A 17,366-nucleotide genomic window follows, 5' to 3' on the forward strand; every position below is an offset into this window, starting at 1 on the left:
TGACTAGATGGACCTTTGTTGACAAAGTAATGTCTCTGTTTTTAATATGCTGTCTAGGTTGGTCATACTATCACGGTAATCCAAGTCTATGCCCCGACCGGTAATGCTGAATAAGGTGAAGTTGAACAGTTCTATGAAGACCTACAAGAGCTTTTAGAACTGACACCCAAAAAAGATGTCTTTTTCATCATAGGGGACTGGAATGCAAAAGTAGGAAGTCAAGAAACACCTGGAGTAACAGGCAAATTTGGCCTTGGAGTACAGAATGAAGCAGGGCAAAGGCTAATAGAGTTTTGCCAAGAGAATGCACTGGTCATAGCAAGTAGCCTCTTCCAATAACACAAGAGATGACTCTACACATGGACACCACCAGATGGCCGACACCAAAATCAGATTGATTATATTCTTTGCAGCCAAAGATGGAGAAGCTCTATACAGTCAGCAAAAACAAGACCGGGAGCTGACTATGGCTCAGATTATGAACTCCTTATTGCCAAATTCAGACTTAAACTGAAGAGAGTAGGGATAACCACTAGACCATTCAGGTATGACCTAAATCAAATCCCTTATGAATATACAGTGCAAATAGAAATAGATTTAAGGGACTAGATCTGACAGAGTGTCTGATGAACTATGGACGGAGGTTCGTGACATTGTACAGGAGACAGGGATCAAGACCATCCCCAAGAAAAAGAAATGCAAAAAAGCATAATGGCTGTCTGAGGCGGCCTTACAAATAGCTGTGAAAAGAAGAGAAGTGAAAAGCAAAGGAGAAATGGAAAGATATACTCATTTGAATGCGGAGTTCCAGAGAATAGCAAGGAGAGATAAGAAGCCTTCCTCAGAGATCAACGCAAAGAAATAGAAGTCATGTCTACAATGATAGACTGAACCTGAGATCAGAAATTATACAATCTGTCATAACATATTTTGTGGGGTTTAACTGCTATATCAAGGTCTTTATGTCATGAACCCTGGGTCAGGTACCAAAAGAACCAACAACATTTTGATCTGCAACATTTATATAGTTGGGCTTGGGGCATGGCTGGATGTTATGTGCCCTGGATCCTTCTCAACTGAGGGTTTCCCACCCAAATCAGGACTAAATTTTTGTCATTCTCTTGCATCAGCCATGGGTTACTACAGGTTATTTCAGAGTTCTTAGCAGAAACAAAATGCAGACTTTAGGAGTACTGCAAGTCAAGACAGGTGAGTAGCACTGGCTCCAAGGGCTGAAGAGATACTTAGGCAAAAACTATTCAAAACAGCTTATTCCATCCCAACTGGGATAGCAGACGCCTTCTCCAAGGAGAGAACTTACTAGGTTAGACGTGTGCAAACTCGGTCTTGCCGGCTATACTTTCCTCTGAATAGCTACCGATTCTTCCGTGTCCCCCTGCCGCCATTCCCCCCACCTCCGCCCCAGAGTCCACTTTAATAACTGCTTTAGGCACGGAAGCTGTCTAGAGAAGCCGGGAACCTGTGAAAGAAGATGGCGTATAATTTGGGGTATAGAGATCAAGGATGTTTTACATATAAAGTGAGTGAAGCCGCTCAGTCGTGTCCGACTCTTTGCGACCCCTTGGACTGTAGCCCACCAGGCTCCTCCATCCATGGAATTTTCTAGGCAAGAGTACTGGAGTGGGTTGCCATTTCCTTCTCCAGGGGATCTTCCCAACCGGGGGATCGAACCTGCGTCTCCCGCGTTACGGGCAGACGCTTTACCGTCTGAGCCACCAGGGAATCATAAACGAATTTGTCGAGTCCTCCACCCCTCGCCCCATCTTAGGCTAGATCACTCAGAAAAAAACAACAAAAAAAACCCTCTGACGGCCCAGGACCCCTCAAAGGGGATCCCATCTACTCCAGCTTCTTTCCCGGACCTCCCTTTACTCCGCCCTCGCCCAAGGCTTCTCCCTCTCACTCGAAGCCGCAAGCATCCCACGCGCCCCACCAGAAATCTACTCTTCAAAGACTTCCTTCCGAGCCCAGCAAAGCCCGGCGCGCTCGCTATCCGGAGAGGCAGCAGGTGCTCGCTATTTTCCAAAAAAAAACCCGAAACTGCCATTTCTGGGGGGGAAAAAAAAAAAGGAACCTGATGAAACCTTCTGGGGCTCGCAGACGCGCGCGGGAAGGGGAGGCGGCGAGGAGAGCCCTACTCTGCCAAAAGCAAGCCCCGCCCCGTCCCCGCCCCTTCGCCTCGGGCCCGCCCCCCGCCTTAGCCCCGCCCCGCCGCCTCGGCCCCGCCCCGCCGCCTCGGCCCCGCGCCGCTGCCACGGCTCCGGCCCGCCGCCTCAGCCCCGCCCCGCCCCCAAGCCTAGGCCCCGCCCCAAGCCTAGGCCCCGCGCCCGCCCCTCAGCCCCGCCCCACCGCCTCGGCCCCGCCTCGCCCCCCCCCCCGCCGCCTGGGCCGGCACGCGACGCCCCCTCCGGGTCAGGCTCCCGCGCCGGATTTGGTGTTTGGGGGGAGGCGGCGGGAGGGGCGGCGTGCGCGGCGGAAGGGGAAGGGGAAGGGGAGCGGGAGCAGGCTCTCAGCCGTGTCGCCGCCGCCGCCGCCCGGTGAGGACCCGCGAGGCCTCGGCGTCCCGCCTCGGAACAATGGGACTAGGCGCGAGAGGTTTCCTGACGTTGCTGGCCCTGGGGGTCGTGCTTGGGGTGGCGCTGCTGAAGGTCTTCACGGACAGCGCGGACCCCGAGGGTGAGTGGCCCCGGGGCCGCTCCCGGCCCGCGAGCCTCCCGGCTGGCTGTGGCCGCGCGGAAAGTTGTGCGAGTGTGGGGACGGGCGCGCGGCGGCCGTGCGCGGGCCTGAGGGCGGCGGGGGGCGGCCAGGCGGCCTCGCGCCCCGCGGGGCCGCCGGCGGAAGGGGCGTCTGGCCCTCCCCTCAGCTCCGGGGCGCGCCGCGGCCGGGGCCGGAGGGCGGCGAGTCACCTGTTGCGCTACCGACGACCGGCCTGCAGCGCGGTTGTTACAGCCTTTCCCCGAAGTTAATGTGTCTCGTGGAGGTTAGAGTTCCTCTCAGGCTTCCTTTTGTAAACGGTTGGGGGGACTGGAAAATATGTCTACCGACTCCTGAGCAGACGTGTCTACCAGTTAGTTGCTAACCTTTCAGCGTTTTCCGGCGTCTCATCGCGTCGTGTAAAATCAAACCAATTATGCATGTATAGTCTTAAGGACCCCGGACGCCTCAAGTTTGCACTTTGGGGCTCAGGTTGGGAGCTTCGGGGGCGTGCGGCCAGCCCTCCCGGGCGCAGGTGATGCTCGCGCCCTTGTGGATGGCCGCTCTCGGCCCCTCGTGTACCGTAAACAGCGGCCGAGGCGCATCTACTCTGCCGCCTTGAACAGCTGCGCGGATGTTAGGAGTTCAGGGCACCGCCAGTAGGGTAACGACAGAATGATTTTGACCTTTAGCTTCAGGGGGAAGGGAGGTGTCCCTTTAGGCCCTTGGCCTTTTGGGGACTTTTTCGGTAAAGCGGCGAAACCTGGGATTTCCTGTGTAAATTTTGTTTTCTCTTTGTCAACTCTTAGCAGAATAAGTTAGTTTAAAGACCCAAGCTTTTCATGGTTTTTAAATTCTATCCACTGTATATTTAGCTTTACATTAGTTTTATCTAGAGTTTGCAAAACCAGATGGTTCAGACACAACGCCTACTTTTGCTAGAATAATCTGGGTGAATTAGATAACGACTTTCCTTTGTTTTGCTGAATTTTTTTGTTTGCTGAATTGCACATGTGACAGACTAGCTTTGTAGACCTCATTTTGAGATCATTTAAGGAAAGAATGATCAGTAAAAGCATGTCCATCATATTTTCAATATTACGAGGTGTTTGATTGTAAAAGTGAACTATCTAGAGTTAAACATAACTTGGTGCTAATTTTATACCAATATTTATGTCAGTAGATCTCCATTTTTTATGTTACTTTGTGAAAGTATACCTTTTTATTGTTTCTCTGAAGAATTACTGAGTAAAGTGTCCTTGCTTTTCTTTCACCCTCATAACAGATTTTTTTGCCCTAATTTAATACTCCCTCTTTGACAGTTCTGTTTATTACCTGATGTCTCACTAGATGTTAATGCTATTTGAAAATTTGGAATGCTCTACTATGTAAGAGCCTTGATTTCATGAACTGGTATCACCAATGTGAGCGGGAATCCGTTTCTCCAGACTATAATGTCACCTTGAAACTAAAGGAAGTTTCTATAAAGGACATCTCAAAAGAACAAGTAAATGTTATCCTAGTGTTTATAGGTCATCTGTAATCTGTTTAAAGTGTTATTATGAAGTACAGTGATTTTTGTCATACTAGAGTTCCATAACTAGTTTTTACTAGACACTTTCATTTCACTCTGTGAGCTCCTCACTCTGTGCTAGTTGAGGTCCATACATCATCCCATTGGATCCTTCCAGTATTATCCCCATTTTATAAATGAGGAAACTGACACTTAGAAGTTACCTAACTTGTGCAAAGTGAAACAGCTAATACAGGTTTGATTTCAGAGTCCAGAATCCATCTTTCAACCATTTTCCACTAAGCTGCATTGTGTGATGTTGACTCTTCAAGCAGTACTGTCATTGCCCAGAATATTGTGCTAAAAGATAAAAAGCATTACTGAAATTCTACTTTTAAGATTTTCTTCAGTCTGCTGCATACTTTAATAAATATTTTCAGTTGAAGGAGGAAGGATAGTTTAAACAGGTTAGCAAGCCAGCAAACAGGATAGATTGTGGTAGTGCAGCGAAAGATGTAAGGGAGAGGAAGGCTGTTACTCAGGACTGTTAGTGGCAAGTGACAGAAACCCACCTTAAACAGTCATAGGGGAGAGAAGGGACTTTAATGACCTTGAACTGAAAAGTCCAAGGGTTGAGGTGGCTTCAGAAATGCTGCATTCAAGAGATCAAACAGGTTGCTAAGAGACAGCCATTTCTAATGCTCTAGATTACATCTGTCAAATCTTAGGCAAGCCTTAAAGTGTTCTTAGCCTGCAGGGGGAATCCAAATAAGAGGAACTTTCTTTTTTTTTTTTTAAGAGGAACTTTCTAAAGTGGTTCAGTTCAGTCCCTCAGTCGTGTCCGACTCTTTGCAACCCCATGGACTGCAGCACTCCAGGCCTCCCTGTCCATCACCAAGTCCCGGAGTTTACTCAGACTCATGTCCATCGAGTCAGTGATGCCATCCAACCGTCTTATCCTCTGTTGTACCCTTCTCCTCAACCTTCAGTCTTTCCCAGCATCAGGGTCTTTTCCAATGAGTAAGTTCTTCCCATCAGTTGGCCAGAGTATTGGGGTTTCAGCTTCAGCATCAGTCATTCCAATGAATATTCACGACTGATTTCCTTTAGGATGGACTGGATTGATCTCCTTGCAGTCCAAGGGACTCTCAAGAGCCTTCTTAAACACTCTTAAACACTCAAGTTTAAATGCATCAATTCTTTGGTGATCAGCTTTCTTTATAGTTCAACTCTCATATCCATACATAACGACTGGAAAAACCATAGCTTTTACTAGATGGACCTATGTTGGCAAAGTGATGTCTCTGCTTTTTAATATACTGTCTAAAGTGATTGGCAGACTTCAAAAGCCACCATAATGGGTAGCCAGTTAGGAGATGAAATCAATCTTTAATGAAACTGTGCCACTTTATAAATTTAACTTAATTCCATGTAGTGTACTATTCTGCTGTAATACTTGCTCTTTTCTTGTCAAGTAAAGCATCCGCCTCCTTGTACTTAGATCGTCCAAGATATTCTTTATTTCAGTGCTTGCACACAGTAGGTACTTCATAAGTATTTTTTGAAAAAGGGTGAAGAGCTTAGAAAGAGGCAGTTTCTGCCTTCTTGCTCAAGCCAAAAAAAAAAAAAAAAAGGAAAGCATCCATCAAAAGAGTGACAACATCAGGGAGAGAAAAACAGGAGGCTCTTGTAATCTGGGCAGGAGGAAGACATGGGGTAATGGAGATAAGTGGGTAGAGTCTAGATCTACTTGGGGAGTGGAACTGATACAATTGTTAATGGATTGGATGGTGGAGTGAGGAAGAAGGAAGAATGAAATTATAACTTCCAGGAGTTAGGGTTGAGCAACCAGCAATGCAACAACTGGGAACATGCGGGCAGAAGCAGGTTTATTGTAGAAAATCAGCACTTCCATTTGGCACTCTCATGTACGTGCTTTGGAATCAAACAGCCTGGACCACATCTGAGAATCTGCCACTTACTGGCTGGGTGGCCAGAATCTGCCTGCAAGGCAGGAGACCCTGGTTCGATTCCTGGGTTGGAAAGATCCCCTGGAGAAGGCTACCCACTCCAGTATTCATGGGCTTCCCTGGTGGCTCAGATGGTAAAGAATCCGCCTGCAGAACAGGAGACCTGGATTTGACCCCTGGTTTGGGAAGATCCCCTGGAGGAGGACATGGCAGCTCACTCCAGTATTCTTGGCTGGAGAATCTCCATGGACAGAGGTGCCTGGTGGGTTACAGTCCATGGGATCACAAAGAGTCAGACCTAAAGGAGCAGCTAAACACAGCTGGGTGGTCTCCTGTGGGTCTTCTGTCACTGCCTAGCTGTGTTTCTATCACAGAATTGTTTTGGGGGTAGATGGGCTGATGCAGGTTATGTACTCCACACAAGGCGTGGCATGTAGTAAGTCCATCATAATATTGTCAATTATTTGGCACCTGCTGCTAAATACATCTAAATACATCGTCTACTGACCTTGATCTTTTTCAGGTTTAATCTTCATACCATAGTCTTTTGGGATAAATGGATTATGTTTCCAGCAAGAGAAAGAAATTTGCACACATAGTAAAGATAGCTCCATCAGAATTGTTACTGCATACTTTCTTTATACTTGGGAGGTTTTTGGGGTGGGGAACGCATTCCTTGGAAAAGTATACAATAATACACTTGCTCGCCTCCCATGTAATATATTGTTTAATCTTCTATTATACAGAGATCCAGGGTGAATAATGCACCCTGAAAAGTTGCTTAACTGGAGCATAGAATTCTTCCAAACTTTTTCCAAATTTTAAGGTACTAATTAAAAATTCAAATAATTATATCAAGAAGGCTTGCAATTTTACGTGAAAACCCTAAGCCACTTCATCTTCTCTTCCATTGTATGAAGTTAGGCGTGCTGGTGTACAAGACCTGGGCACTCGTTAATAGTAAGGGTGGTCCACTGTCCTCAGAAGACCAGAGTTATCAGTAGTAGAAATTTCTCATCACCACATGACCCATGTACAAACTATTTTATCAGTGGCTGGCATATAGTAAGTACCTGGTAAGTGTTACATTAGCTATATGTTTTCTGTCTTAAAATATCCAGTGATACAGATCTAGATTTATGAACAGTTTCAAGGCATGTTTTATAGAAGCAGTGGCAAAAGTAGAACTTCCTGTGGAAAAATCTACCCTCCCACCCCTCAGAGGCCTAAAGAAACATACTGCCAGTATTCTTTTTTTTTTTTTCTTTTTTTTTTTTATTATTTATTTATTTTTTCAGTGGGTTTTGTCATACTGCCAGTATTCTTAGTTAAATATTGATGTCCGTTGTTCACAGGATATTTCTTTGTTTTTATAGGAACTCCAAGCCAGAAGAATCCTATGTCTGTAGAAAACTCCGATGGTAACCAAGGAGGTGAGTTTTAAGAGGTCAGAAAATGGATTGTCTGTCTAGCATACATAAAGTAATATCAGCTAGTCCAGTACATATAAGCTGGTACACTGATATGTCTTAACCATGATTTGTGCATTTGTGATTACTTAAAGGCTACCATTAAAGACTTCCTTTAGCAGGCATCAGGAAATGATAGCTCACTGGATTCATCATCTTTCTCAGTTTAGCAAATTGTCAGTAAATTCTAGAACTGTTAATAAAAAAATGCTGGAATTTATTAGTGAGTTTTGAAGCACATTTTTAGGTGTGACATTTTGGGCTCTGCCTATGGACATGAACTAGAATTCATAAATCTGCTGATCTTGCTGGTGGAAGAAATCACTTTAAGCTGGTCAGCCATGGCAGCCTTATTTTGCCTTGGTGGACTCTAAGGAGATCCTGCTTATATTTCACCCATCAGTTAGATTTCAGTCCACCCCATTGCTTCCTTCTTGAAACAGTAGATGAAACTTTTTTCTTATGCTTTTAGTTTGGGATAGATGGATTTCTTCCTGATTTTCTGAATTGACATGGAAGGATAGGAACCAGGTTAATGTTATAAATAAGAGTACTATCAACGCATGTTTCTTCTAAGTCATATTTAGTTTATCTTCTCACTGCCTTTATTAAGAGTGACAGAGGTAAAAACTTAAAAAGGTACACAAATCCTATCCTTGGATCCATTTTTTTCTATTTTATTCAACAAATATTTATTGATTATTTCTAATGTGTGGACACAGTCTAAAAGGGACCAAGTCTCTGACTTCTTGGAATTTTTCTTTTTGTTTTATTTTATTGTTCAAACATACACATAACTTAAAATTCACAGTGTTAGCCATTTTTAACTGTATGGGTGGCATAATTATATTCACAATATTGTGCAATATCATGGAGATTTTTTATTAATACTTTATTAAAGTACAGTTAATTTGCAATTTTGTGTTAATTTCTTCTGTCCAGCCATATGACTTAGGTATATACATGTATACATTCTTTTTTATTTTCTTTTCCATTGTGGTTTATTCCTGAATATTAAATGTAGTTCCCTGTGCACCTTTGTTGTTTCTCAATTCTATGTGTAAAAGTTTGCATCTACTAACCCCAGACTCTAGTCCCTCCCTCCGCTTGGAAACCTTGGGGTTTCCTTGGAAACCCTAAGTCTGTTCTGTATGTCTGTGAGTCTCTTCCTACTTCACAGATAGGTTCATTTGTGCCATGTTTTAGATTCCATATATAAGTGATTTGTTGTTGTGTAGTCACTAAGTCGTGTCTGCCTCTGTGACCCCACAGACTGCAGCATGCCAAGCTTCCCTGTCCTTCACTGTCTCCCAGAGTTTGCTCAAACTCATGTCTATTTCATCAGATCACTGATTAATCAGTGATTAATCCATCCAGTCACCTCATCTCTGTTGCCCTCTTCTTCTCTTGCCCTCAATCTTTGGCAGCATCAAGGTCTTTTCCAGTGAGTCAGCTCTTAGCATCAGTTGGCCAAAGTATTGTAGCTTCAGCATCCATCTTTCCAATGAATATTAAAGGTTGATTTTCTTTAGGATTGACTGGTTTGATCTCCTTGCTGTCCAAAGGACTCTTAAGAATCTTCTCTGGCACCACATTCAAAAGCATCAATTCTTCTGTGTTCTTTATTGTCCCACTGACATCCGTACATGACTACTGAAGACCATAGCCTTGACTACATGACCCTTTGTTTGCAAAGTAAATCTCTGCTTTTTAATATGGTATCTATATAGTGATTGCCAGGCTTCAAAAGCCACCATAATGGGTAGCCAGTTAGGAGATGAAATTAATCTTTGATGAATCTGTCCCAATTAATGAACTTAACTTAATCCCATTTAGTGAAGTATTCTGCTGTAATACTTGGTGTTGTTCTGGCATGTAAAGCACCTGCCTCCTTGTACTTAGATCATCCAAGACATTATTTATTTCAGTGCTTGCACACAGTAGGTACTTCTTAAGTATTATTTTGAAAAAAAAGGTGAAGAAGTCATAAAACTAAGAAAGAGCTTAGAAAGAAGGCACTTTCTGCCTTCTTCCTCAAGCCAGAAAAAAGAAAAAAGGAAAGCATCTGTCATAAGAGTGACAACAGCAGGGAGAGAAAAACAGGAGGCTCTTGTAATCTGGGCAACAGGAAGACATGGGGTAATGGGGATAAGTGGGTAGAGTCTAGATCTGCTTGGGGAGTGGAACTGAAATCATTTTTAATGGATTGGATGCTTGAGTGAGGAAGGAGGAAGAATCAAAAGATAACTTCTGGTTGTTAGGGTTCAGCAACCAGCAATGCAAAACTAGGAACATGCGGGCAGAAGCAGGTTTATCATAGAAAATCAGCACTTCCATTTCACACGCTCATGTACGCTCTTTGGAATCAAACAGCCTGGTCCATATCTGATAATCCACCACTTACTGGCTGGGTGGCCAGAATCTGCCTGCAAGGCAGGAGACCCTGGTTTGATTCCTGGGTGGGAAAGATCCCCTGGAGAAAGGGATTGGCTGCCCACTCCAGTATTCATGGGCTTCCCTGGTGGCTCAGATGGTAAAGAATCTACCTGCAGTGCAGGAGACCTGGATTCGATCCCTGGGTTGGGGAGATCCCCTGGAGGAGGACATGGCAACTCACTCCAATATTCTTGCCTGGAGAATCTCCATGGACAGAGGTGCCTGGTGGGCTACAGTCCATGGGATCTCAAAGAGTCAGACACGACTGAGCAACTATGCACCGCTGGGTGGTGTCCTGTGGATCTCGTGTTGGTCTCCTCTCGGTCTCCTGTGGGTCTTCTGTCACTGCTTAGCTGTGTTCTTGTCGCAGAATTCTTTGGGGATTAGATGAGTTGATCAGGTTACATGCTCCTCACAAGGCCTGGCATGTTTAAGCCCATCATAATATTGGCAGTTATTTGGCACCTGCTGCTAAATACATCTAAATACGTAGTTGACTGACGTTGATCTTTTTCCGGTTTATTCTTCACACCATAGCCTTCTGGGATTAAGGTACTATGGTTCCAGCAAGAGGAAGAAATCTTCTCACACAGCAAAGATTGCTCCATCAGAATTGTTATTGCTTACTTTCTTCGTACTTAAAAGGTTCTTTTTGGGGGGAGCCCTTCCTTTCACAAAGTACACAATAATATACTTGCTCGCCTCCCATGTAATATATTGTTTAATCTTCCAATATATAAAGATCCAGGGTGAATAATGCACCCTGAAAAGTTGCTTAACTGGAGCATAGAATTCTTCCAAACTTTTTCCAAATTTTAAGGTACTAATTAAAAATTCAAATAATTATATCAAGAAGGCTTGCAATTTTACATGAAAACCCTAAGCCACTTCATCTTCTCTTCCATTGTATGAAGTTAGGCGTGCTGGTGTACAAGACCTGGGCACTTGTTAATAGTAAGGGTGGTCCACTGTCCTCAGAATAGCAGAGCTGACAGTGGTAGAAATTCCTCATAACCACATGGCCCATGTACAAACTATTTTATCAGTGGCTGGCACATAGTAAGTACCTGGTAAGTGTTACATTAGCTATATGTTTTCTGTCTTAAATAATCCAGTAAAGAGATCTAGATTTATGAGCAGTTTCAAAGCATGTTTCATAGAAGCAGTGGCAAAAGTAGAACTTCCTGTGGAAAAATCTACCCTCCCACCCCTAGAGGCCGAAAGAAACATATTACCAGTATCCTTAGTTAAATATTGATGTCCTTTCTTCACAGAATATTTCTTTGTTTTTATAGGAACTACAAACCAGAATGAACCTAAGTCTGAACAAAACTCCAATGGTAACAACCAAGGAGGTGAGTTTTAGAAGGTCAGAAAATGGATTATCTGTCTAGCATACATAAAGTAGTATCAGCCAGTCAAGTACATGTAAGCTGGTACACTGACCTGTCTTAACCATGATTTGTGCATTTGTGCATACTTAAAGCCTACCAACAAAGGCTTCCCTTAGTAGGCATCAGGAAATGGTAGCTCAGTGGATTCACCATCTTTTCAGTCTAGCAAAGTTGTGAGTAAATTGTAAAACTATTCATAAAAACATACTAGAATTTATTACTGAATTTTAAATCACCTTTTTAGGTATGACCTTTTATGCTCTGCCTATGAATATGAACTAGAATTCATAAATCCACTGATCTTGCTGGTGGAAGAAATCACTTTAAGCTGGTCAGCCATGGCAGCCTTAATTTGCCTTGGTGGACTCTAAGGAGACCCTGCTTATATTTCACCCATCAGATAGATTTCAACCCACCACTTTGCTTCCTTCTTGAAACAGTAGATGAGACTTTTTTCTTGTGCTTTTAGTTTGGGACAGATGGATTTCTTCCTTGATTTTCTGAATTAACATGCAAGGATAGGAACCAGACTAAATGTTATAAGTAATAGTACTATCAATGCATGTTTCTTCTAACTAATATTTAGTTTATCTTTTCACTGCCTTTATTAAGAGTGACAGAGGTAAAAACTTAAAAAGGTACACAAATCCTATCCCTGGACCCATCTTTTGTACTTTTCTTCAACAAATATTGATTGAGTGTCTCTAATGTGTGGAAACAGTACGAAAGGGACCAAGCTCTGACGTCTTGGTGTTTTTGTTTGTTTTTTGTGTTATTTTATTGTTCAAACGTACACATAACTTAAAATTCACAATGTTAGCCATTTTTAGGTGTACAGGTGGCATTAAATACATTCGCAATGTTGTGCAATGTCATGATTTTTTATTAACTTTTTACTGAACTACAGTTATATATTACAATGTTATGTAAGTTCTGCTGTCCAGCAAAATGACTTAGTTATATACATGTATACGTTCTTCTTTATTTTCTTTTCCATTGTGGTGTATTCCAGAATATTAAATGTAGTTCCCTGTGCACCTTTGCTGTTTCTCAATTCTATGTGTAACAGTTTGCATCTACTAACCCCAGACTCCTAGTCTCTCCCTCCCCTTGGAAAGCTTGGGGTTTCCTTGGAAACCCTAAGTCTGTTCTGTATGTCTCTGAGTCTGTTTCTACTTCAAAGATCGGTTCATTTGTGCCATATTTCAGATTCCACATATAAGTGATTTGTTGTTGTTTAGTTACTAAGTTGTGTCTGATTCTGTGACCGCGTGGATTGCAGCATGCCAAGCTTCCCTGTCCTTCACTGTCTCCCGGAGTTTGCTCAAACTCATGTCCATTTAATCAGATCACTGATTAATCAGTGATTAATCCATCAAGTCCCGTCATCTTCTGTTGCCCCCTTCTTTTGCCTTCAATATTTTCCTAGTATCAGGGTCTTTTCCAGTGAGTCACCTCTTTGCATCAGGTGGCCAAAGTATTGTAGCTTCAGCATCCGTCTTTCTAATGAACATTGAGGTTGTTTTCTTTAGGATTTACTAGCTTGATCTCCTTGCTGTCTAAGGGACTCTTAAGAAACTTCTCCAACACATTTAAAGCATCAATTCTTTGTGTTAAGTCTTCTTTATGGTTCGACTCACATTCGTAGATGACTAGTGTAAAAACCTTAGCTTTGACTAGATGGACCTTTGTTTGCAAAGTAATGTCTGTGCTTTTTGATGAGCTATGTATAAAGTGATTGCTAGACTTCTAAAGCCACCATAATGGGTAGCCAGTTAAGAGATGAAATTAATCTTTAATGAATGTGTGGTACTTCATGAACTTAATTCCGTTTAGTGAAGTATTCTGCTGTAATACTTGGTCTTTTTTTGTCATGTAAAGCACCCGCCTCTTTGTACTTCGATCATCCAAGACATTCTTTATTTCAGTGCTTGTACACAGTAGATACTTCGTAAGTACTTTTTTAAAAAGGTGAAGAGGTCTTAAAACTACAAAGAGTTTAGAAAGTTCCTTAAGCCAGAAAAAAGAAAAAAGGAAAGCCTCCGTCATAAGAGTGACAACAGCAGGGAGAGAAAAACAAGACGCTCTTGTACTCTGGGCAACAGGAAGACATGGGGTAATGGGGATAAGTGGATAGAGTCTAGATCTGCTTGGGGAGTGGAACTGAAATCATTGCTAATGGATTAGATGGTGGAGTGAGGAAGAAGGAAGAATCAAAAGATAAGTTCCGGGACTTAGGGTTGAGCAACCAGCAATGCAACAACTGGGATCATGCGGGCAGAAGCAGGTTCATTGTAGAAAATCAGCACTTCCATTTCGCACGCTCATGTACATGCTTTGGAATCAAACAGCCTGGTCCACATCTGAGAATCCGCCACTTACTGGCTAGGTGGCCAAAATCTGCCTGCAAGGCAGGAGACCCTGATTTGATTCCTGGGTGGGAAAGATCCCCTGGAGAAAGGGATTGGCTGCCCACTCCAGTATTCATGGGCTTCCCTGGTGGCTCAGATGGTAAAGAGTCCACCTGCAGTGCAGGAGACCTGGATTCGATCCCTGGGTTGGGGAGATCCCCTGGAGGAGGACATGGCAACTCACTCCAGTATTCTTGCCTGCAGAATCTCCATGGACAGAGGTGCCTGGTGGGCTACAGTCCATGGGATCGCAAAGAGTCAGACATGACTGAGCAACGATGCACAGCTGGGTGGTCTGTGGGTCTTTGTCACTGCCTAGCTGTGTTCCTGTCACTGAATTGTTTTGGGGGTTAGATGGGCTAATGCAGGCTACATGCTCCCCACAAGGCCTGGCATATTTAAGCCCTTCATAGTATTGGCAGTTATTTGGTACCTTCTGCTAAATACATTAAATACAAATCTACTGACCTTGATCTTTTTCAGGTTTAATCTTCACACCATAGCTTTGGGATAAATGAATTATGGTTCTAGCAAGAGGAAGAAATTTGCACTCAGATTAAAGATAGCTCTGTCAGAAATGTTATTGTTTACATTCTTTGTACTTGGGATATTTTTGGGGGTGGGAAAGGCCTTTGGGAAAAATTCACAATAATACACTTGCTCGCCTCCCATGTAATATATGTGTTTAATCTTCCATTATATAAAGATCCAGGGTGAATAATGCACCCTGAAAAGTTGCTTAACTGGAACATAGAATTATTCGAAACTCTTTCCAAATTTTAAGGTACTAGTTAAAAATTCAGGGGATTATATCAAGAACGCTTCCAGTTTGATGTGAAAACCCTAAGCTACTTCATCTTTTCTACAATGTATGAAGTTAGGCGTGGTGGTATACAAGACCTGGGCACTCGTTAATAGAAATGGTGGTCCACTGTCCTCTGAAGAGCAGAGTTGTCAGTAGTAGAAATTTCTCATCACCACATGTCCCATGTACAAACTGTTTATCAGTGGCAGGAACATAGTAAGTATCTGGTAAGTGTAACATTAGCTATATGTTTCTGTTAAAATATCCAGTGATACAGATCAAGATTTATGAACAGTTTCAAGGCATGTTTCATAGAAGCAGTGGCAAAAGTAGAACTTCCTGTGGAATAATCTACCCTCCCACCCCTCAGAGCCCAAAAGAAACATATTGCCAGTATCCTTAGTTAAATATTGATGTCCTTTCTTCACAGAATATTTCTTTATTTTTACAGGCGCTCCAAACCAGAATAATCCTCAGTCTGAAGAGAAGTCCAATGGTAACAACCAAGGAGGTGAGTTAAAAAGGTCAGAAAACAGATTATCTGTCTAGCATACATAACGTACTATCAGCCAGTCCAGTACATGTAAGCTGCTACAGTGACTGTCTTAACTATGATTTGTTCATTTGTAAATACTTAAAGCCTCCCATCAAAGGCTTCCCTTAGTAGGCATCAGGAAATGATAGTTCACTAGATTCATCATCTTTCTCAGTCTAGCAAAGTTGTGAGTAAATTCTAAAAGTATTAATAAAAACATACTGGAGTTTATTAGTGAGGTGAAGCACATTTTTAGGTGTGACATTTTGGGCCTGTGGATATGAACTGGAATTCATAAATCTGCTGATCTTGCTGGTAGAAGAAATCACTTTAAGCTGCTCAGCCATGGCAGCCTTAACTTGCCTTGGTGGACTCTAAGGAGACCCTGCTTATATTTCATCCATCCGTTAGATTTCAGTCCACCCCGTTGCTTCCATGTTAAAGCAGTAGATGAGGCCCTTTTCTTGTGCTTTTAGTTTGGGACAGATGGATTTCTTCCTTGATTTTCTGAATTAACATGCAAGGATAGGAACCAGACTGATATTATAAATAATACTACCATCAACACATGTTTCTTCTAACGAATATTTAGTTTATCTTCTCACTGCCTTCTTTAAGAGTGGCAGAGGTAGAAATTTAAAAAGGTACACAGATCCTGTCCCTGGTCCCATTTTTTCTACTTTTATTCAACAATTATTAATTGAGTGTCTCTAATGTGTGGACACAGTACAAAAGGGACCAAGCTCTAAGTTCTTGGAGTTGTTTGTTTTTAGTTTTATTTTATTGTTGAAACATTCACATAATATAAATTCACAGTGTTAGTCATTTTTAGGTGTACAGGTGACATTACATACTTTCACAGTGTTGTGCAATATCATGGATTTTTTTATTAATTTTTTATTGAAGTATAGTTAATTTACAATATTGTATTAATTTCTGCTGTCCAGCAAAATGACTTAGTTATATACATGTATACATTCTTTTTTATTTTCTCTTCCATTGTGGTTTATTCCTGAATATTAAATGTAGCTCCCTGTGCACCGTTGTTATTTCTCAGTTCTATATGTAATAGTTTGCATCTACTAACCCCAGACTCCTGGTCCCTCCCTCCCTGACTTTTGCTCCCCCTTGGAGACCGTAAGTCTGTTCTGTATATCTGTGAGTCTGTTTCTACTTCATAGATAGGTTCATTTGTTCCACATTTTAGATTCCACATATAAGTGATTTGTTGTTGGTTAGTCACTAATTCATGTCTGACTCTGTTACCCCACGGACTGCAGCATGCCTAGCTTCCCTGTCCTTCACTGTCTCCTGGAGTTTGCTGAAATTCATGTCCATTTAATCAGATCACTGATTAGTCAGTGATTAATCCATCCAGTCACCACATCCTCTGTTGCCCCTTCTTTTGCCCTCAGTCTTTCCCAGCATCAGGGTCTTTTTCAACGAGTCAGCTCTTTGCATCATGTGGCCAAAGTATTGTAGCTTCAGCATACATCCTTCCAATGAATATTGAGGGTTGTTTTCTTTAGGATTGACTGGTTTGATTTCCGTGCTGTCCAAGGGACTCTTAAGAATCTTCTCTGGCACCACAGTTCAAAAGGATCAAATCTTTGTGTTCAGCCTTCTTTATGGTTCGACTCACATGTATAAATGACTAGTGAATAAACCATAGCTTTTACGTGATAGACCTTTGTTTGCAAAGTAATGTCTCTGCTGTTTAATAAGCTATGTATAAAGTGATTGCCAGACTTCTAAAGCCACCATAATGCGTAGCCGATTAGGACATGAAATAAATTTTTAATGAATCTGTGCCTCTTTATGAACTAAACTTAATTCCATTTAGTGAAGTATTTTGTTGTAATACTTTGTCTTTTTTTGTCTGTTAAAGCATCCGACTCCTTGTACTTAGATCGTCCAAGACATTCTTTATTTCAGTGCTTGCACACAGTAGGTATTTCATAAGTATTTTTTGAAAAAGGGTGAAGAGGTCTTAAAGCTAGGAAGAGCTTAGAAAGAAGGCAGTTTCTGCCTTCTTCCTCAAACCAGAAGAAAAAAATGAAAGCATCTGTCATAAGAGTGACGACATCAGGGAGAGAAAAACAGGAGGCTCTTGTAATC

General features: G+C 42.4%; 1 protein-coding gene across 1 annotated transcript in view; it reads left to right on the plus strand.

The window, feature by feature from the left end:
* The window catches only part of TMEM123 (transmembrane protein 123), a 115,631-nt gene that overhangs the window by 37,154 nt on the left and 61,111 nt on the right, over positions 1 to 17,366 (plus strand). Inside the window, exons 5-10 of the mRNA XM_043884865.1 lie at positions 1,910 to 2,029; positions 2,122 to 2,321; positions 2,360 to 2,697; positions 7,575 to 7,631; positions 11,399 to 11,458; positions 15,165 to 15,224. Coding sequence (XP_043740800.1) covers positions 1,910 to 2,029; positions 2,122 to 2,321; positions 2,360 to 2,697; positions 7,575 to 7,631; positions 11,399 to 11,458; positions 15,165 to 15,224 — 835 coding nt within the window. The remainder of the gene's footprint in view (positions 1 to 1,909; positions 2,030 to 2,121; positions 2,322 to 2,359; positions 2,698 to 7,574; positions 7,632 to 11,398; positions 11,459 to 15,164; positions 15,225 to 17,366) is intronic.

Source organism: Cervus elaphus, chromosome 1, assembly GCF_910594005.1.
Source record: "Cervus elaphus chromosome 1, mCerEla1.1, whole genome shotgun sequence".
NCBI classification, from domain to species: domain Eukaryota; kingdom Metazoa; phylum Chordata; class Mammalia; order Artiodactyla; family Cervidae; genus Cervus; species Cervus elaphus.